This window comes from Helianthus annuus, chromosome 16 (genome assembly GCF_002127325.2).
Source record: "Helianthus annuus cultivar XRQ/B chromosome 16, HanXRQr2.0-SUNRISE, whole genome shotgun sequence".
NCBI classification, from domain to species: Eukaryota; Viridiplantae; Streptophyta; class Magnoliopsida; order Asterales; family Asteraceae; genus Helianthus; species Helianthus annuus.
In genome coordinates this window covers 5,443,456-5,466,127 of record NC_035448.2, presented here as the reverse complement: position 1 = coordinate 5,466,127, position 22,672 = coordinate 5,443,456, and the positions used below count along the sequence as shown (strand labels likewise).

At 34.2% G+C, this 22,672-nt stretch overlaps 2 protein-coding genes across 3 annotated transcripts; one reads left to right on the top strand and one right to left on the bottom strand.

Moving 5' to 3' along the window:
- The first annotated feature begins 825 nt into the window (after window positions 1-825).
- On the top strand, window positions 826-2,014 carry LOC110917333. Of its 2 annotated transcripts, none has more exons than XM_035985997.1 (2): window positions 826-1,469; window positions 1,534-2,014. In XM_035985997.1, exon 1 carries the CDS (start codon window positions 864-866, stop codon window positions 1,467-1,469), a length of 606 nt encoding a protein of 201 aa, XP_035841890.1. In that variant the 5' UTR covers window positions 826-863; the 3' UTR covers window positions 1,534-2,014. The 2 variants fall into 2 exon arrangements, with proteins under 2 accessions (XP_035841890.1, XP_035841889.1); XM_035985996.1 differs by having other exon boundaries at window positions 827-1,465; window positions 1,530-2,014.
- A 1,822-nt stretch (window positions 2,015-3,836) lies between these two features.
- LOC110918470 (protein NUCLEAR FUSION DEFECTIVE 4) lies at window positions 3,837-7,779 on the bottom strand. Its single transcript, XM_022162780.2, has 3 exons — window positions 7,228-7,779; window positions 5,087-5,970; window positions 3,837-4,557 (listed from the first exon to the last, which is right to left on the bottom strand). Exons 1-3 carry the CDS (start codon window positions 7,549-7,551, stop codon window positions 4,092-4,094), a joined length of 1,674 nt encoding a protein of 557 aa, XP_022018472.1. The 5' UTR covers window positions 7,552-7,779; the 3' UTR covers window positions 3,837-4,091.
- Window positions 7,780-22,672: the final 14,893 nt, after the last annotated feature.

The window sequence follows — 22,672 nt, the reverse complement described above, 5'->3', positions numbered from 1 at the left end:
TACGAATATGACCCAAATTTTTTATCTCTCACATGGCCAATTTTTATTTTGTTATTTTCGAAGACAGCCCTGCGTTAACGTGACGGCGATTGATGCCATTTGACTAAACGAGCCTGGCCCAGCCCAATTAACTTATGAGAGCTCGAGCTCGATTAACTTATGAGACCAGGCTCGAACTCGGCTCATTTGTTATCTAATGATCAATATATTAAATAAAAATAATGTAAATAATAAACTCATTTAAGCTCGCGAGCTCGATAAGTGAAGCTCGTGTTCGGGCTCTCTTACTAAACAAGCTTATTTTTAGGTCCAGGCTCGGCTCGGCTCGGCTCGTAAACAAGTTTTAATAAGCTCAGCACGACTCATTTACTAGACAACTTTGAATAAGGGGTAGATGTTATTAAATACTAATAAAAACTAATATTACACTAAGACTCGATAAGGCTCGACGAGCCTGACAAGCGTCACATGCCAGGCTCGGGCTCGATAAATAATTGAGCTTTATAATAGGCTCAAACTGGACTCGGGCTCAGTAAAGCTCAGCCCATTTCAAGCTTTTTCTCAAGTCGATCTCAAGCATCTCGTAAACCACGTGGCTCGCACCCCTGCATTTGACCCCTCCTTTCACTTCATTTGACCCCTTCTTTCACTTCACATACTTTATACACTTCACACCTCTATAATTTGAACACATACTTTGCTTTGGGTATACCCTACAAACTTTTTTCTTTTTTGGCATTTTACAAGAGTACAAGACTAGGAAAATGTCATATTTGCCCTTTCCTCACTACCCTTCACTTGAATCTTTATATAGTTAACTTCCATCCTTCATTCAATAATCAAATCACCAACACATTCATTTCATGGCAAATATGCACCAACCCATTGATTGGTTTTCTTTGCTTTCAAAAACCAGGCTTGAATCCTCACTTATTTACAAATATGGGATGGCGTTCTCTCGAAACGAGCTCGAAGAAGATGATATAACATACTTCAACCATGAGTTACTTCAAAGCATGGGGATCTCTATAGCCAAACACAGGTTAGAGATACTCAAGCTTGCTAGGAAACAAAAACGGCCAAACGGTTCACACCCCATCTCAAAGCTCGTGATCGCCATCAAGAAAACCAAGAGGACCTTGGCTAGTCACATCCGGACATGGGTGCATCGCGATGATTCAGCTTTGGTCCTGGTTCATGACACTTATGGTTCAAGATGGAAAGGTAATATGTTAAGGAGAAACAAGACATTTGTGACCTTTGAACAATCTACACCTACTCTTTTACTCACTAATGGCTATCATAAGTCCTTTTCGAGCCCATTGGTTTATCGATGTGATCAAGAGAAGAAAGAGTGCGGTTATGGTGACCATCATGCAAGTTTAGATGAAGGCAGCGGTCGCTGGTTCGATGGGGGTGTTGAAGAGATTAAATGGGACACCATGTTTCAGAATTTGAAACCAACTTGATTAAGAGCATTTGTTTATCAATTTTCGCCTCGTGTAATAAAAGATGTATATTGATCAAGATTGACTGAAAGTCTTTATGGAGTATATGTTACGGTGAACTTGAGTCAAGTCAAACCCATGCTATGAAATTTCTATGTTTTGATTGTTTGGTCACAATTCCACTGGGCCAAAGGTGGTGGTAGCCGGTACGGTTGGCAACTTATTAGTCATGGGTCCTTTTAACAATCAATTGTTACATGGAGTTTTGTCATGAACACAAAAGTTTGTGTGTTTTGTAGTGTTCTTGTGTTGAAAACCGAAGTAAATCGGTCAGTTTAACCGGTTTAAAATTTAGGAAAAATTACAAGTTTTGTCCTTTATCTTAATACCACTTATTAGGCGGTGTCCTTTTTAACGAATTTTGAGAAGTTTTGCCCTTTACAAGGAATTTTGTTGCATGTTTTGTTCTTTAGGCTTAACTCAGTTAGATTTTCTTGTTAGATCTTGTCACCCAAGGGTATTTTAGTCTTTTTACCCATTTATTTAATATTATTTAAAAGAATAAAACAAAATATTTTAGGGTTGACTCTTGAAATAAATGGGTAAAAAGGCTAAAATACCCTTGGGTGACAAGATTTAACAAGAAAATCTAACTGGTTAAGCCTAAAGGACAAAACGTGCAACAAAATTCCTTGTAAAGAGCAAAACTTGTCAAAATTCGTTAAAAAGAACACCGTCTGATAAGTGGTATTAAGATAAAGGACAAAACTTGTAATTTTTCCTAAGATTTATACATTTTAATTAAGAGTTTACGATTTGAAATACGGGTGGGGTTTATGCGCGTCGTGTAAACCAGGCAGCTATGGGGCTAAGCTAGCTTGTGGAGTGTGATCACTCCAGCGGTTAGGAGGACCGTGGAATACCCCCCCCCCCCCCCCCCCCGGACTAGTTGTTGAACCTGTATTATTATAATTTATTTTTAAAATACATAGTTAGGCACTTATGCTGGTGGGTATGAAATGGAGCCCGCCACCTCAGCTCTCTATAAGCAATGGCGCCCTTCCCTTGGTTTAAAGTGAAGTGGGCCCAACAAAAAGAGCCGTTGCGGCTCGTTATTGTGCTCGCAAGGGTTCAATAACACGCCACTTAGGAAATTGAGGGGGGGGGGGGGGGCTTGCTGAGCCGGAGGGAGCGCCAGCCCATACCCACCAGCCTTACGTGTATATTTAATTATCATAAACCCATCTTTATTGTTTAAACTAACGATTGAAAAAAGACAATCCAGTTCAAACGTTAAAACCAAACCGTTTTGCCAGCCCAACTGAACCAACCAACTCAGCCGGTTTAGATTTATCATTTTTTGAAACTGTAGTTAGCAGTTCGACCCAAATTCTTATATCAGAAAAGGTAAACCGGGCATAAACACCACTCGGAAATAGTGGTGCACAAAAAACCCGAACCCGGACCCGGACCCGAAAAAAAAACCTGGAACCGGGTATTATAAAACCCGGGTTTTTTATACCCGAACCCGAACCCGACCCTACCCGTAGGGTAGGGACCGGGTATGCATATTTGATCTAAAACCCGAACCCGGAACCGGGTTTTTTTATACCCGGTTTATACCCGAAACCCGGTTTTATAAATACCCGAACCCGAACCCGGAACTGGGTTTTATAAATACCCGGAACCGGTTTTTAAAAAAACCCGATTTTGATGTAATCTTGTTTAATTATATATGCATTAAGACTTCTAGTTCTTATGATTTAACAAAATTATGTATGCACTTTGATGTAATCTTGTTTAATTATTAGGTTTCTAATGATATTTGCCACCGCTACTTAATTATTTAGTATATTTCATTACAAGTGGAAACAAATATGCCAATATATGTTGGCCCTTCTATTTTCTTTGTTTGTTTAATATCATTATTAGTTTTTGTATTTAATAAATTGTGCCTCTGTTTATAAAGTTCAAGAATAACCACATGAAGAACTATAAATTGTGCCTCTGTTTATAAATTGTGCCTCTGTTTATCAATAGATTTGATATCTATGTGTGAGAGTTATGTTTGATACATTTTATAAGCATAGTTCCGGTGCGGGTTTTTTCCCAACCCGATGCATACCCGAACCCTACCCGATGAATACCCGAACCGGACCCGAACCCGGAAATAGGGTATTATAATACCCGGGTTTTATAAAACCCGACCCGAACCCTACCCGAACCCGGGTATATAGGGTATACATTTTTGGTAGAGAACCCGGACCCGGACCCGACCCGGTTTTTAAAAAAACCCGATTTTGTAAAACCCGATCCTACCCGAACCCGATCCTACCCGAAACCCGGTTTTTAAAAAAACCCGATTTGTACACCACTACTCGGAAATCATAAGCAACACTACATATTAAATTACAATACAATCCCTGATGCACAGGGTATACTAAACAGCCAAAGTTTCAAGGAACTAACATATTGAACACTTAAAAATAAGGTTCATGTTATATGTCAACACTACCAAATGAAAATACTTCTTTGATTACACATCATCACTACATAATAAACTGAAGTTTGGTTAAGCTGCAACTTCCAAAATCGTGCAAACCTTAACACTTTTCTTGATTAAGTAACACAAAACCGAAATCCTCAATGACCCGAGCTTTGTGGCAAACGAAACGAACCACCCGCATAAAGCATCTGGTAAACGGGCCTAATCCTGATGGTTAATATTAAGCTCAAAACCGCACTTAAACCACACACACCTGCAAGAACGAAGAAAGTGAGCCGGAAACAATCCGGGCCCATGCATGTTGACCCGCCTTGCTTAGCTTCCGCTGTATCGTACACGTAACCCGCAAGCATCCCGGAGAATAAAAGAGCACCGATCGGGTTTCCTAGCCCCATGAAATTGAAAATTAAACCGAAGTTTTTCAATCCAAAAAGCTCGGATGACGTTGGGATCATAACACCAAACTGTGTTCCGTAACAGATTCCGAGAAACGCCGTTGCAACGTATAGTGTCCCGTTGAGAGCCGATGCGTATAATAGATAAGTCATTACCATGATTACTTGTGTTATCGTTGTCAAAAACGTGCGTGGGATCGTATTTAGCCTGAAAAAACACATAAATTTTTAGGATTGTTATCGTTAAAATTTCAAAGTTTGTCTTTTTTGGTAACATATTGATGATAAAGATTGAGTAAAATGCCATTTTCATCCCCTGAGGTTTGGCCAGTTTTGCGACTTTCGTCCAAAGGTTTGTTTTTCCGCATCTGGATCCAAAAGGTTTAAAATATTGCCATTGTCATCCGGCTCGTTAACTCCATCCATTTTTCTCTGTTAAGTCCGAGATATTTCCATCTTTTTTGCGAACTTAAAGGGCAATCCGGTCTTTTTCAGGGGTATGCAGTCTTTTTACATAAAGTGAAAAAAAAGACGGACTTGCCCTTTAAGTTAGCAAAAAAAGACGGAAATACCTCTGACTTAACTGAGAAAAACGGATGGAGCTAACGAGCCGGATGAAAATGGCAAGATTTCAAACCTTTTGGATCCAGATGCGGAAAAACAAACCTTTGGACGAAAGTCGCAATACTGGCCAAACCTCAAGGACGAAAATGGCATTTTACTCTTAAAATTTTTACCTTACAAAGTATTCTGAAACAACCCCGCCTCCAAGACGACCAAGAAAGTTGCAAAAACTAAACAAACTCAGCAACGTCGTCGTATCGTTAACCCCAAGCGAAACTCCAATCTGGGCAAGATTATTAAGAACCGTAACTCCAGAACCAACACCGAGAAAATTAACCAACCATAAAAGCCAAAAATCGGCTTTTACAATCGCTTCACGAAACGTAAAATCTTCACCTCTTCTTGGTCGTCTTTTCTTCTTAATTTTAACCGCTCCTTCACCGACAGCAAGAAGCACATCCACCTCCGACATATCTTCAAGATCATTCAAATTCGTAAGACTCGGTTCCGAAGTAGATTGCGTCAGCAACGGATCGGTTACGGTCAAATTGTTGGAAGAGCCACCTGGCCGATTAACCTTCTTGCTAGACGGAAATAACGTCATTTTAACGGGAATCGCAAGTGGCGCCATTAGAAGAACGACCATTATCCCGATGAACGTGTACGATAACGCATTGCTTAGCGTTAAAACTTCTTTTAGTATCGTGGTGGTTAGAAGAAAGACTGCAAGAAGCACACTAGCGCCTTGAGTAAAAAGAAAATACGCGGTTTCCGACGGGTCCGCTTCGGAAGCGGGAGTACAAGGTCTAACGTAGTACATTAAAACCAAACATATGACGGGAATCCCGAGTGTGAAAAGGAGTAATAAACTAGAAGCGGATCCTTTTAGAACCATAGTATAAACCTCGGTGAAAACTGCGGCACTTAAGCCGACGTAACCTTTGAGAATACCGGCAACCGTGCCTCGACTGAGCGGAAAGTTCCTCATGTTGGTAACGAGTACGGCAGTTCCTAACCATGCACTGCTGTTAGTCGCAACAACGAGCGCAAGCCACAGCTGAAAAGGAAATTAAAAATTGCAAGATGTTTAAATTCTGGAGTTATAATTACACTAAAATACTAAACGGTAACCTAAGCAGTTAATGCGGTAAAAAATTGGATAACGGTCAAGGACCGATATTTGAGAGATAGGTTATCGGTAATTTTAATATCATGCAGAATTTATACATATAGCAGCAATAAGAAGAAAGACAGATGGTAGAACTAAGAAGAAAGGTACTGATATCGGGAAAATCGGAGATATACAGGTCAATACCGCCGATAATATCAGTACCAATATTTTGCACCGATATCTCACCAGGGGACCTATTACCTATATATCGGCGATATTAACTGCATAGAAGGTAACTACTTGATTACTTGTAGTTGAAGAAACTAAACCTATAAATGAATTCAAACTGAAATAAGCAACCTTAAATTGCATACAAAAAATAACTTATTTCACCCTAAAGCATAAACACTTTTTTTCATTCAAACACTCAATTGGTTGTAAAACTCCCGACTAGTCTCCGATTAGTCGCTGATTAATCACTAATCGGAGGTTCACCGATTAATGGCCGATTAATCACTAGGCGGTCAATGGCGGTCCTATTCTGGCCAAATTTTGGACAGACGCCGGCCAAATTTCGACCAAACCTTATAAATTCCTTCCAATTACTTAAATAAATGTGTCAATGAGTGGTTGAAAAATATCTGCTTTAGAAAACTACATATAAAAATGTGTGTGTGTATATATAACTAAAAATTACATATAAAAATCTCGATCTGATTAATCCCTCTTAATCCCGATCAATCGCTAGTCGGTACCCCACCGCCCGACTAGCGCCTAGCGATTCTTACAACAGTAACTCAAAAGTTTCAGTTGTGATCTGCCTCAAAGAAACCAATCAAGATTGTGCAAATTTTTGAGTCATAAATACAGTAAAATACAGAAAAACAACCACCCAATTCCTGATAACTAAATAAACCCTAAACCCATAAACAGTCAATAATAACAGCTATCCCAATTATACACAAAGTCAAGACACATATATACAACATATTAACATCTTCAACCTCATGATTATACTCTAGAAACAACATGGGTATGAAAAAAATTAAATCTTTTCAGCAAAAAAAAAAAAAAAAAAAAAAAAAAAAAAAAAAAAAAAAAAAAAAAAAAAAAAAAAACCAGTCAGGATCATACTCTGAAGATAACAATAACATGGGCATGCAAAAAGATCAAAACTTTTGAACAAAAAAAAAGAAAACTTACAACCCAATAAGGCATGTTATGAACAGTCTGACTAACAGCAAGCCAGATGACACCATAGCCAAAGAAAGAAGCAAGAACACCGACCAAAAGAACAACCCAAGGTGGGTATTTATTAGAAGCAATCCCTGGTAAAATACCAACATTTTCCCCCAAATCATTAGCAACACCAAGAATTGTAAGCTGTTGTTGAGAAAGACCCATTACAACCTTTAAAGCGTGTGAATACAGAGGAAAAGAGTAGGCGTTTCCGGAGGCGATCTGGACCCACACGGCGGCTGCAAGACCCACCCACGGTGGCCGGCTACCGGCTTTTAGGGCCGGCATCACTCTGACCCAGATGGGTTTTACTTAAATTTTGTGACAAATTGTGAAAAATGGAGAATTTTGTTGGTTTGTGATGAGATTATTGTGAGGGGGAAAGGGGAAATGGGTGGGGTTTATGTGGGATGTGTGTGGAAAGTGTTGTTTGTGGGAACATTTAACAAGTTTTGGAAAGATTTGTGGACATTTTGTGGTTTGATTTTTGAACAAAGGACAGTCTTTGGTTCAAACTTTTCGATTTCTGCTGGGCTTATTTAGTTATTCTACCTACCACTTGGATTAAAATAGTGGGACCATTTAGTGGTCATGTTTTCAAATCGTTTACTTTTTTTTTTTAACCTCCAACTTAAGCAACTTCGGGTACCAAGCCACCACGGCGGCCCAACCTGCACGCACAAAGCCTCTCGCCCACCAAGCCACCAGTTCCGGGGAAAACCCGACCCTTCACTCGCCCGAGGACACGACAATGAAGAACTGATAAAACCCGGAGGGATCAGAAATCGTTTACTAGATCATTGTTTACTGCGAGACTCAAACCTTTAACCTTTTGGAAAAGGGTGTCGTTTTATACTCAGATATCGCTAGGCCAAAGACACTTTGGTAACTGAGTGTTTGAAAACCGTTAAAACTAGGGATGAGTTCGGTACACTAGTTCTGCAAATTGCAAAAAATGGGTATCGGTAATTCGGTACCGATACGGTAGTCGAAGATGGATCAATCAAAAATATTGTTACCGAATTGAAAGTGCGGGTCCTGAAAATACAAAAAGTGAGTACCGAATTGGTACAGAAAATGGCTTGGTATGGTACCGGCTTGATTTCGGTATTGGGTACCATTTGCTTATATCTAGTTCAATGATTGAATGTAGTGGTGTGGTTGCTTTTGTCGGTTTGTGATCCAAATGGTTTGGTTTATAGTTCGGTTTGACAATTCTTTCTAACGTGAAATTTGGAATTTAGATGATTTGGGATGAGATTATTGTGAGTGTAAATGGGAAAAGGGTTGGAATTTATGTGGGATGTGTGGAAAGATAAGGGGTGAGCAGAAAACCGAAATAACCGACAAAACCGAACCGAAACAAAAACCGACGGTTCGGTTTTCAGATTTTTAATAACCGAAAATTTCGGTTCAGTTTTTGGATAACCATTTTCAATAACCGAAGAAAACCGAACCGAACCGATAAGTTACAATCCATATATTTTCAAGTTTAAGTTTAGTTGTTTAAATATTTAACCCAATGCTAGTAAAAAATATTAATTTTATTCTTAAATGTTAAGTATTTATAATAAAAACATTACATGTTTATTTATAATTGAAGTGATCTATTTATTGCCTACAAGAAATAACAAAATTTTATATAAAAATTAAATGATCTTCAAATTATTATAAAAGAAAATCTAACTTATAATAAAAGAGTCCAAACAATGCCACATGGCATTCTCTCCTTCAACCTCAAAAATTTTATTTAAATTTATTTAATAATTTCTTTTAATATTAATATTAATTAATAACCAATATATACATATCACTTACTTTTATCCTTATCTTTATCTAAAATTAATAAATAACTTCGATTTTACAATTTAGACCCTTTGTTTTTTAATTTTAACCCAAAATTTTTCATCTTTTGCAATTTATCACAACTTTTTTTTATTTTCAATTTTGGTTCTCCATACTTTTCATCTTTCCCAAGTTTTTCGTTTCGTTCTAAATTTTGTGAGTTAACGCACCGAAACGTGCGTGGGGTTCAACATTTTTTCGTATATTTTTTTCTCGTTTGATTGGTCCGTCGCGTCACATCTATTTTTTGCGTTTGACAAGTTCGTCCAACACGCGGGTCCTGGATGGACTTAGTTATTTTTTTCTATGTTTTACGTTTCGGTTTAATTTCTTATCAACGAGCGTGCATGATTCAAAGATTTTACGTCTGCTTTTCGCTCGGTGTTATTTTTTTCCCGTTTTTATTTATTTTGTTTTTACGAGCTTTTCCGGTGTTGGTGGTCGCTGACAATGGTATAGTATTGCTACTACTTAACACAGTTTTATTACAACCGCTGCAACGGTTTTACAATTTAGACCATTTGGTTTTTTACTTTTAACCCAAAGTTTTTCATCTTTTGTAATTTAATCCTAACTCTTTTTTATTTTCAATTTTGGTCCACCATACTTTTCAGTTTTTCCAAGTTTTTCGTTTCGTTCTAAATTTTGTTAGTTAAAGCACCTCAACGTGCGTGTGGGGTTCAACATTTTTTCATATATTTTTTTCCTGTTTGATTGCCCGTAACGTCACATTTATTTTTCTGCGTTAGACAAGTTCGTCCAACACGCAGGTCCTGGATGGACTTAGTTATTTTTTTCTATGTTTTATGTTTCGGTTTAATTTCTCAGCAACGAGCGTGCGTGATTCAAAGATTTTACGTTTGTCTTTCACTCGGCGTTATTTATTTCCCATTTTTATTTATTTTATTTTTACAAGTTTTTTCGGTGTTGGTGGTCGCTGACAATGGTATAGTATTGTTACTACTTAACACAATTTTATGACAACCGCTGCAACGCAGGGGCTTAATACTAGTGTCTTAATAAAACTTTCGAGAAACATAAAAATATATTAGAAGGTTAGGTTAATGTAAACAATATTAATTAAATAAGTTAACTATCATAACTTAAATGTAAACCTATAATAAAGATTCTTATATTTTAAATTATACTTTATATTTTTTTGAATCTTACATATTTTTGTTCTAAAAACCGAAATAACCGAAAAACCAAACCGACATAAAAACCGAAAAAACCGAAATCGAACGATTTTAAAAAGCCAAAAAACCGACATTTTGGTTTTGGTTTTGATTTTACCCAAAAACTGAACCGAACCGAACCGAACCGCACACCCAAAGATTAACAAGATTGGGTTTTGGTTTTTTAAAAGATTTATGGACATTTTTGTTGGTTGATTTTTTACCAAGATACTCACTATTTGGCTTAACTTTTCTGGTGTTGTTAATGAGATTATTGTACCTACCAAGCTATCACTTGCATTTATTTAAATTGAGGACCACTGGGTGGGGAGTGTATGTTTTCAAATTGGTTACGGTAGCTTAAGCAATACGTTGTTTGTTTAACTCAATAATGAAAATATAATGGTTCTCTATTATGGCATGTGTTATACTTGTGGTAGAGCTTGTGGAAAGTCTATGTGGCTTGCGAGGCGAAGGGGAACACTGCGTCACCGTGCGCTCTGCGATGATTATTTTTTTCTATCTTATCCAATCTCTCTAAATATTGTTTAGATCCAAACAATCTCAAGGTTTTAACCTGAATCATTTAGCATGGACTATGATCGAGGAAGCAACTTTAATACGTGCTTGGATCAATATTTCAAAGGATAGTGATGCAAGTTATATATATATTAACGATTTCCATTATGTAATGGTTAATAATCTAAGCGCAGGGATTTGAAACGGAACATGATGAACTTGGAAACGAAACATGATGGTTGATAATCCATTATGATTTATGTCGACGTGTTTTGCATTATTTTCACATCGCAATACAACCTGAAAAATATCATACACACTATCAACTTAACTCTAAATGGAGGGATTTGAAATGGAACATGATGAGAATTCGTGTCATCTACTCGTCTACTGTTAAAGAAGAAATGGTACGAACAAAGTCGATCTATTGAATATGGCTAATTACCAATATCGTTTAGAAAAGAAAATAACGACACGTTGTTTAGCCATATGATGACTTGGGAAGTTGTAAGGCATTACCCAAGGTTTATTATTATTATTATTATTATTATTATTACTATTATTATTATTATTATTATTATTATTATTATTTATTTATTTATTTATTTATCTTACTAAAAACGGATAATGGGCATTCCTCACCCATTAAGTCAGTGGCAGATCAAAAACTTTTTTCATTGGGTTCCTTTTGATAGATTCTCACTATTTTTTTCCAAATCATACGAGATTTTCACTAATTTTTCTCGTTTTTTCTAAACCGAAGGGGTTCCTGGGAACCCATAAAAGTGGCCTAGATCCGCCCTTGCATTAAGTAGAACAAATTTATTATTATATGTGATAAACGAGGTTAATGTAAGGCCTTTGGGTATACTTTAACCTAACTTAACTCCACCTAAGTGACACATCAACTTTTTTTTCTCATTTCACTTTGTCTCACTCTAAGGAAATGGTTTAACATGTTAACACATAACTCATTTAATGCACTTTAACATTGGATTTTGTCTAAAAAAGAAAATAATAATCAATTTAATCTTTTAACATTGGGTTAACATGTTAACACATAACTCATTTAATGCACTTTAACACAAAGGGAGTGGTTTGCAATGTTAGTTAACATGCCATGTCATTGTTAACACTCTAGATGTTAGAGTACACATGACCTAAAAAGGGTGGTTTTGTGAAAAGTGTAAGAAGGAATATAGTGAGAACATGTGGTATTAATTAAAATTAAGATTTAAGGGTATAATTGTAAATGAATCAACAATTCAAATATGGTAATGAATTTCGAGTTATGAATTTGGAGAGAGAAAATCATTGACTTAAGGGCTTGATAACCGTTCATAACCTCATTCATACTTTATTTCAAGGTTTGTTTGTTTTTTTTTTTTTTTTTTTTTTTTTTTTTTTTTTTTTGGCATCATTCACAAAATCAGAAAATGTTCATAACATGGTGTTTTAAATAAATTCATAGTTCAATTCATGATGTTTTTACAACATTCGTTCCAGAATGTTTTAATCGCGTATGGTGTTTTCCATCATTCACAAACATCAGAATACATTCATAACATAACATGGTGTTTTAAATTAATTCGTAGATCAATCCATGGTGTTTTTACAACCTGCGTTCCAAATGTTAAAACACCATGTCTTAAATCACAAATACAATGTTTCCTGTTGTTTAAAACACCGCGCTTGAATCTTATTATTGTTCTTTCAGATGTTAAAACACCATAACTCGAATAGCAATACAATTACTCTAAATGTTAAAACACCATGGCTTGAATCACAATACAATTCCAGAAGTTAAAACACCATGACTTGAATCACCATACAATGTTTCTAGATATTAAACACCATGCCTTGAATCTTAAATTTCTTCCAGATATCAAATAAGAAACACTTGCGTGAACACATGGTGTTTTGTACCGAAGCACAATCAAGCAATAAACAATTAGGAGATGAGGAAATCATCGAAGAAAAAAGACGTTGATGTTGTTAGAAGGACGTCTAGGGTTTGAAATATGATGTAACCGATATAGTTTCTTAATTTAAATTATGTTTATTGTCACTTATACTCCTATCAAGTCAAATAAGTCATAAAAATTAAAATACAATTTACATTTTTGCCATTGTGATCTCAGTCATTAAAAATTAGATCTAAGGGTGTGTTACACGTCTTACAAACTTGTCCTTTTTTACAGGATCCTTAACCTGTGATAATATGGGGTGTGGGGGTCATGGATTGGAACATTATTTCCACATAGGACCATTAATTAAATGGTACACCATCCCCCTCCTTGATTGATGGTGTTCTCATGGATTAAACCACGATTACCACGACCCTCTCATTTGATAATTTTAAGACAAAAATAAATTAAAAAGATAAAGGGGATAGTGGTTTGGTTCATGACCACACCCTTAGGGTAGTGATTTTGAATGATGGATTAAAGATGGATGATGTGGTGCTTTTGTGAAGGATCATGGTGATCATGAGAGTCATAACCACCTAGCAATTGTAGTTGAATGTCCATTATGCATATGAGTTGTTGGAGACAATATAACAATTAAAAATTAGTAATGTTAGTCTTTGTCGTTGGAGACAACATAACAATTAAAAATTAGTAATGTTAGTCCTTGTCAGTGACGTTTTTGGTAGAATAATTCAAAGAATAACCAATGAAAGCGACATACAGAAATGCAAAACAAAATATCGGAATACGCCTGGTGCATTTTCTTGTACCTACCATATTTTGTGACGCATATGAAAAAGGAAAGCATATATTTTATATTATATTTACCTGTCTTATTTCATTAAGATTGAAGAAGTAAACAAACATGTAATTTATATTATATTTATCTGAGTTCATCAAGATTGAAGAAGTAAACACGCATGTAAAATTGCAATGACTTTTTTTTTTTTTCTATTTATACATGATAAATAATGCATACACAAATGCATCTTATCTTGAGCTACATCTCGCACTTACTATATTATTCCCAACACGATCAATAATTAATCATATATAGAATTTAACAAAAATACTTGAAACTAGTATAAATAATAAATAATGTTTACCTACACCTTTTTCATTAAAAGTAACTTATAGAGGTAAGACTTGTCTTCATTATATTTTGTTTAAAATTTACCTTATAAATAAGATTTTACTAAATACAATTGTTTGTTTTATTTTATATTTATATTTGTGGTGTAACAACGACCTACTAGCCTAAAAACAAACAATAAGAGAAAGAGATGTAGGGAGAAACAGACTGATATTTCATTGATAGATGTGTCTAATATAAGAGATACAAGGTAGTATATATAGCAGAAGAAAACTTGGAGAAGAAGTCAGTCTATTCTAGGAGTTAATAACCATAATAATATAATAATATTTATAACACTCCCCCTTGGTTATCAACTTAATACGCTTTAAGTTGCTGCCTCGTTAAAAACCTTGCTAGGAAAAACCCAGTGGGACAAAACCTCAACTAAGGGAAAAAGAGTGCAGCGCGTATTTTCTTCTCATGATACTACTTCTGGATCATGTGTGTTGCCTCATTAAAAACCTTACTAAGGGCATGTTTGGGTAAGCTTATTGAAACAACTTATTGACTTATTGGAAAAGTCAGGATTTTGTGACTTATTGACTTATTGGCTTTTCCCCCTCACATATACCCTTTTTGCCAAACATCATTTTAGAGCTTATGACTTTTCAAAAAGCCAATAAGTCAATAAGTTGTTTCAAAAAGCTTACCCAAACATGCCCTAAGAAAACCCAAATGGGACAAAACTTAGTGAGGGAAAAAGAGTGCAACTTGAATAAGTCTCCCCTCATTTTAACATGTGTCCTGATGTCAGTCCATCTTCCTTGAAAGTTCTACAAGCCAATGATTTGTCGCTTGATCCTTTAATGTGCAATCTTTTATGTAGAGCAATGTTGTGTAATCTTCTAGCGAGACTTTAGGTGTCTCATTCCAAAAAATATCAAATGTTCACGACTATGTTTTGTTACATTCCTTCATCTACAAGACTAATCAAACTTGTTTTGATGAGTTAGTAAAATATAATCAAATATCGTTTATACCTGAAATATTTCTTTGAACTCATTCCAATGTCTCTTCGCTTGACAAAGGTTATATCATGACAATATGCTCAAGTGAAAGATATTATAATCATACATAGCTAGCAAAACATATTAATGCACTTATGCATTTAACGATGGTACTTCTAGAATGAGAATCTCTACTTTGGTAGGAGATGATAATAGCCATTTCTTATGACAAGTGACTTAAGAAGCTTTAACATACTTTAAGGTTCAACTATGTCCATACTAAAATATCCCAACATCATCTTCTGGATGTACTTGAGGGATTGATAAAATATAATTACATATATATTCGAACTGCAGTTCGAGTAATAATTAGATCGTGCCAATGTCTTTCGAAAATTCTCCCTCTAAAAGCTCAGCAGTTTCTCTCGATGATGCCTAAACGTCATCACTGTAAACTGCGATTATAGTGAACTTTTAAAAGTAGAATGTTGATAAAACATGGCTAATTTAATCAAACTTATATCCCTCTTTAGGCGAATATCTCGAGTTGTACAACACTCGACCCGACTATTTTAGTCCATACATATTTTGTCAACTTCAACTAGTATGTTCTTGAGGTTTTGACGTCAATGCTTCTGGCATTATCAATCCATGAGGGAATTCATTCCATCTTATCCAAATATGCATGTGCTTTCACTCTTCAGAAGTTTTGCTACATAAATTTGCCCATTTAACACATAGATATCTATATTATATGCAAAAATGTCATGAACACTTGCTTAGTTGATTTTATCTCCAAAATCCATATTGTACAATCCGTGTATACTCTTATTGAGATATCATAATCATCATGTATTTTGATAATGTATACAACGATCATATTGTTCTCGAGAACTTTATTTACATGATTTTGATATTTTAAATCCTCCAGAGACTTTCATGTAAACTTTCAGTATCAAGTGATAAATATTATTCATAAGACGCATGTCAATTCTCTCTTTAATATTATTACCAGACTAGTTAAATAATGGAAAGCTATTGTATCCACCACTGGAGAATACGATTCCTCATAATCAATATTAGGTCTTTGCGAAATCCTTGTGCCACCAATTTTGCCTTATACCATTTACTTTTCATTTATTGATTCATATAAAAGACCTGTTTGTTTCTAATATGTTTTACAACATTTGTTGTATGGATTACTGGTCCAAAAACTTTCCATTTCAATAGAGAATTCAACTGTGCCTCATTTGCGTCTTTTCGTTTTGGCCAATTATTTCTTTGTATTTGTTCATAGGCAGATCTTAAATCTTGATCCTCATCATTTCATTATTACAAGCGCTATATTATATACAAAAGTATAACGACGTCGATTTTATTTCGATTCCATACATATCTTAGACATGATACAACTTATTGAGATCTCTTTAGTTTCTGGTACCTGAGGTTCTTCTTGAACCATCATGTCTACCGTCTCTTCAGGAGACCTTTTTAATATAACCCCGACTTGACCATCTTAATTAGTTGCTCCAACTTTTGAGGAATTTTATTATTGGAATTGTAACACCCCGAAAATATAAAACTTTATGTTAAAATTTTAAATTATTAATAAACGGGAGTTTACTAACTAGGAACCTTTAACCTAGTTAGTTGATAGACTAGAAATAACTCATGAAAGGTTAAAGGCTACTAAATAATGTGTAGAACAAAGTTGAGGGGCTGGAATTGTCAAAAGTTAAAATTAAATTACAATTAGTAACCAAACACTCCAAAATTGGAGTGTTGGTCGATCAGAAGGCAGTAGGGGGCGACACCCCCATTCCAAAACCCTAAACTCACAAAAACATCAAATTGAAAGCTCAAATCTGATAAAAAACGAAATCTAAACATAGATTAGTGATCCTCATCACGAGAGGATTCCAAGGTATGTAAAAACTTGTGTTAATTCCTTGTTTGAATTTCTCATGATGTAGTGAAATCTGGAAAATTGATGTTGCATGAGTGTTATTTGGTTAGTTTAGAATCTATTTGGTGTTTAGAGGTTAGACTCAACCAATTACATGTGAAATCATGACCCAATTTCAGAAAACTCCATGAACACCTTGAAGGTGGGTTGTGGGTTCTACAAGATGATGATGAATTTTAGGGTTCTTAGTGGTTATACTAGTAAAATTCGACCTTAGAAGATAGTTCCAGAAAAGATGTGATGTTTACATGATATATGATGGCTTAATTGAAGTTAAGTCAACTACTAAGCAATCCATAAACATGAATATGAATAATATAGAAATTATGCCCTCTAGATGTTTGTGGAAATGCCTCAAAGAAGGTTGACAAATAGAAATTTGAAGCTTTAACGCTTAATTAAGATGTTTCGGTATATTATGCGAAATGATGTCTAAGAGGGTTCTAAACATGTCTTGTAAATGAACTCTATAGGACAAGATATCGGGACGTCGAGCGGACAAGCCGGTGGTGATTCTCGTTTGAAGGGTGTGCGCCAAGGTACGTAACATGACTCGTTACATTATGTGACATTAGATCATTGTAGTCGATTATCAAAGTTTCTAGTTATTTTGAATTGAAACGAAGGCATTGTTGTATTGAATACTTGTTTGAATAATGAATTTAACTCGTTGGTAGTTGTCATAAAGGAAGGAATTCCGTAGGCAAGCCAAACGGGTCAAATAATCAAGTAAACATGATCTACATTCCAAACATGATATATTGATGTATGTAGTGGTTGTATTATGATGTACTAGAAATATTAGACTCTTACTACATTGATAATGCAGAATGTTGAAACCCGAGAGTTGGGATTTTGGCTGAAATGCTCAAACCAAACAAAAACATAAATTCCCAGGTGCTACCGTAAATTACGGTGCCACCGTAATTTACGGTAGAGGGTATTGATTTACGGTGGTTTTCTACTGTGTTACGGTGTAACCAAGAATTTCCAGCACTCACCGTAATTTACGGTGGAACCGTAAATTACGGTGGAGCCTGGAAAATTTTTATATTTTTGTTATTTCAATGTGGTGTTAAATCTTGAGATTTTATCATTCATAAACATCAAGAACTAACGATTTAATTGTTGATTCTTAGGTAATTAGGTGGTCATGGGTGGCGATCAAGCGACAAGATGATGAACCGAACACTCCACTTCGAAGCTTCCGCTATGTTTGAACTTGTTAATCAGTGTTTCTTTTGTTGTAATCAATTTCTTAAACAACAATGTTACGTTCTACCTTTGTCTTAGTAGGCTAAGGGTGTAGTAGTTTTAAAAACTTATGTTAATCAAATGTCTTTTGGTATAAAATAGTTATTAATTTCTAGTATAAATATAAGGGTGTTACAGGAATCGACTAGTCCACCACGCTTCAGACGTGCAATAGACTCATTACAAACATGTGGTTGTCCTTCTAGGACACTCATCTTAATTGGAGCATTAGCAGTTGGTATATGTGACATAATCACCTTTTTAAGGTCAGTGAATGCGTCTGGTAATAGATTCACTAATCTTTGTATATGAGTTATTCTTTGAACTTTTGGTTCACACTTTTAGTTTTTTTTAGGATCACTGATAATTCATACAACTCATTTATTTTCCAACTGCTTTTTATCTCCCCCTGATGTTGGGAATGTTAATCCATTGAGATGGATATCAATTAATTTATCATATATTCCCAACCACCTTTTAAGGTCCCATCTTTGTGCGTAGTGGTGGATCAATTTCAATATATACTGCACAACCAAAATCTTAGAAGGGATATCTTTGGTTTCTGACCAAAAACCAACTATAATGGGGAGAAACTATTACAACATGTTGGCTTGATGTGTATTAATGTTACTGCATGTAAAATTACATGTATGTATATATAAACATGAACTTGCTCACATGATTAGTGGCTTTTCTATCAATCATGAACGTTTAGTGATCGTCTCAATAAAGCAATTCTTGTATAAACATAAGCAATATGAAGTTCAACATTTAATCCAATTATCATTAATAACCCGGGAATTGAATTCACCATTATTACTAAAATAAATATACCATTCTTGATTAATATGCTTGTTATCACATTAACTAACCCACAATCACACAAACTTCAGGTTGTGGATTTGATAATCATTTAGACGATGCATCGATTTAAAACACTAAATGGTATCATGTTGGGATATGCATATCCCTTAATCACTTCCAGAATATTTAGGGATACACACCCTTAATTGGCAAATAAATAATTTCCCTTAAGAGCAGACATAATATGCTATCAGCTAGAATCTTCAAGTTCTTCATTATGTTTCACATCATTATTGACTCGGTGTGGTCTAACCGGTTATGCCAATAAAGTAAATAATCATGATCTATAAACTTCTGTTTATGATCGTATATGTATTATTTGCACGTATGCTAGTACAAGACATAAGACACGATATAATGTATAAACTATCATGTTATATCATGTTATTATTTCCACATGTCATTCTCATATTTTGCCACTTGTGGTGGTCAATCTCATTATTAACTTGGCTATCGTTATAATTTCTAATGGTCGATCTCATTATTACAATGACCATCATTGCAATTTTCTCAATTATGTCATGATCATGACATTTTCAATGATCGTTGTATAATCGCATTCACTTCAGGGAATGGATTAAAACCAACCAAGTTTCATGGCTTGTCATTAGTTTTCGGACATATGGATATAAAGTCACTATAAAACACTGCATACTCTTATTATAATATTGGTACTTCAGTAGCATATCCTGAGATGTGACAAATGAAAATTGTTATATCCGATTTTCAATGTAAATAATCTTCTCTTTACATACATTGAGAAGTAATTACATGATTGAATCATGTACGATTTATCGGCCTTAAATCTTATGGCCTCCTATAAATTAATAATGAGATGTTAGGAGTATGACACTTCGGCCTTTGTATAGATCAGTAATGAGATGTTGTGAGCATAACACTTTGGATGACATGTCTAAGCATATTCATACTCTTTCATAATTTAGTGTTTTTCTATTTAACATATCATCTAAACAAATCAAAGCATATAAAAGACATAAAATTGTAATAGTGATAAGCCTATCATTATAGGTCATGCTCCCATAAAGGACAAAGTTGATATATGATGAAAGCCACATTAAAATCATAAATCTTGATTAAAAGCAAAATAACATTTACAAAGAAAAATGAGTAAATCAATATATGATTTTACTACTAATTTATAGCAATAATTTGTCATCAATGAGAGTAAAAATTATACGATAACTTGTCTTGTAATGTCCAAAATTATTATATAACAAATACCTGTCATGTAATTTCCAAAGTTCTTATATAGCAAATATAAGAATACTATAAGCATAAACGTATCATATGGTATATCTAGATAATATGATTACGACCACTTTGGTGGGGTGGTAGAGCCTTTGTGCCTCTTGGGGAGAGACCATGGTTCAATTCCTTGCATCTAGTAAACTTGGTGTAATTTAGAAGTAGAGATAAAAAATACATATAACAAATATCTCTCAGTATCTCAACTCATATACATAATCTATCAAAGTTTAACCAATCACAAGTATATCATACATATCACAAGTACATCGTACATACATACAAATATTTATGCCTACTTTTAACAAATATCTCTCAGTATCTCATGCTTTTTATATCTCATGATTTTTAAGGAAAAAAAAACAAACGATCCTTTATTGCTCATGAATAGGCCCTTTTTTATTAATATTTAATTTTGTTGTTATGTTACGGATAATCTAAAAAGGCATCTTGAGGGTCTGAATGTTAACTTATTTTGTAATATATCTTTGGGGTAATTTTATAGAAATGTAACAAAGTTTGTCAATTGTTACAACTAAGTCACTGAAACTTTTTTTTGTCTCTCGAAAGTCACTAAAGTTTTATTAGTTGTTCTAATACTATGTAATCATCAGGTTACTAGGTTACCAATGATGATGTGTTAGGTTTCATTATATTTTTATCATTTATATGATGTGGAAAGTATAGATACTGACATGGATTTTTCAATTAAAATATATTAAAAAGACACATTTTTATTAAAATATTTTTAAACAATAAGTTATAATTTTGAAAAATATATTTATTTTAAATAATAAATCTCCCAAAATTATACATACGAGATCATAACTAAAACCTCCCAAATCAAACATATTCAACAAAAAAAGCAAAAAGTATTCGAATGCCTATAAACACACACTTTCGGATGTGTAATCAATCTAAACAATTGTAATCAAGAAACCTAGTGATGAAAGATTAGTGGACATTGGACATATCAAAATCTGAATAATTATGAATTAAACTAAATTAAATCACACCCATGTATTCGAATGCCTGTATTCACACAATTTGGGGAAAAGCAAAATGTATTTTAATTTTTAACACCTTCGATAAAATCAAAACAAATTAACAAAAATCATCACAAATCCATTACGAACAAATTAAATTCCAAAAAATAAAATAAAAAAATTATGAATCGTTGATGGTCATCGAAGGGTTTGCTCATGTAGTCCAGGTTTAAGAGGAAAAACTAGCGACCTTATGAATCTTCTATAGCAACTCGTGCTGATAACGTGTTGTGTAACAACGACCTACTAGCCTAATAACAAACAATAAGAGAAAGAGATGTAGGGAGAAACAGACTGATATTTCATTGATAGATGTGTCTAATACAAGAGATACAATGTAGTATATATAGGAGAAGAAAACTTGGAGAAGAAGCCAGTCTATTTTAGGAGTTGATAACCATAATAATATAATAATATATTTATAACAATACTAGGTTAGAACCCCGTGTATTACACGGGTTGAATGAATATTTGTTTATATATTAAATAATAAAAAAATATATCTTCAAAAAACCCGTGTATTGCATTGCAGATGTTGATTAAATCCGTGTTACACATATAGTCGTTAAGATATGTTTTTAAAAAATAAACTTTGATATACATTTTATTTATTAAAGAGTTAATTGCCATTTTAGTCCCTGTGGGTGGGTCATTTTGCCAGTTTAGTCCAAAGGTTTCATTTTTAACATCTGAATCCAAAAAGGTTTCATCGTTGCCATTTTGGTCCAACTGACTTAACTCTATCCATATCTGTTAAGTCTGCCAAGGGCATTTTTGTCATTTCATTTTTCTTTTTTATTAACCCTTTTTTCTTTATTGCTTTTTCTTTTAAATGAAATGACAAAAATGCTATTGGCAGACTTAACAGATATGGATGGAGTTAAGTCAGTTGGACTAAAATGGCAACGATGAAACCTTTGGATTAAACTGGCAAAATGGCCCAAACCACAGGGACTAAAATGGCAATTAACTCTTTATTAAAATACGAGAGGATTAAGACGTCTTGGATTAATCCTATTTTAATCACACGATTAATAATACAATCTTAATTAAAACATGATAGGATTAAGACATATTGAAATGTTATTTAGTTACATACATACTCTAAAGTTTTATGTTTGAATATTTTTGTAATGATATAGAACGTCGCTAATTGTTTTTATGATGAAGATTGATTGATACCAAATAAAAAACAATCTTGTAACTCTTCCTATTTATTAATTTCACTAAACAAATAACTTTATGATATTTTATTAATACTTTATTTGTTTAATAAATAATTAACATGAATATTATCTATTAATAAATAATGAGAATAAATGCAGTAAAATTGTTTTGATTTATTTGACTTCATTAAATTTTTTCAAATCTATCACTCTTAATATTCAAATATATGGTGTTTTAGTTTTTTTTTTTTAAGAT

What these genes read in the sequence shown, in the direction of transcription:
- LOC110918470 (XM_022162780.2), bottom strand. Translation starts at nt 7,551, where the DNA reads ATGCCGGCCCTAAAAGCCGGTAGCCGGCCACCGTGGGTGGGTCTTGCA. An exon ending in ATAACATGCCTTATTGGGTT is followed by an intron (nt 5,971 to 7,227) that starts GTAAGTTTTCTT and finishes TTTCCTTTTCAG; the next exon opens with CTGTGGCTTGCGCTCGTTGT. An exon ending in GTTTCAGAATACTTTGTAAG is followed by an intron (nt 4,558 to 5,086) that starts GTAAAAATTTTA and finishes GTGTTTTTTCAG; the next exon opens with GCTAAATACGATCCCACGCA.
- LOC110917333 (XM_035985997.1), top strand. Translation starts at nt 864, where the DNA reads ATGGCAAATATGCACCAACCCATTGATTGGTTTTCTTTGCTTTCAAAA.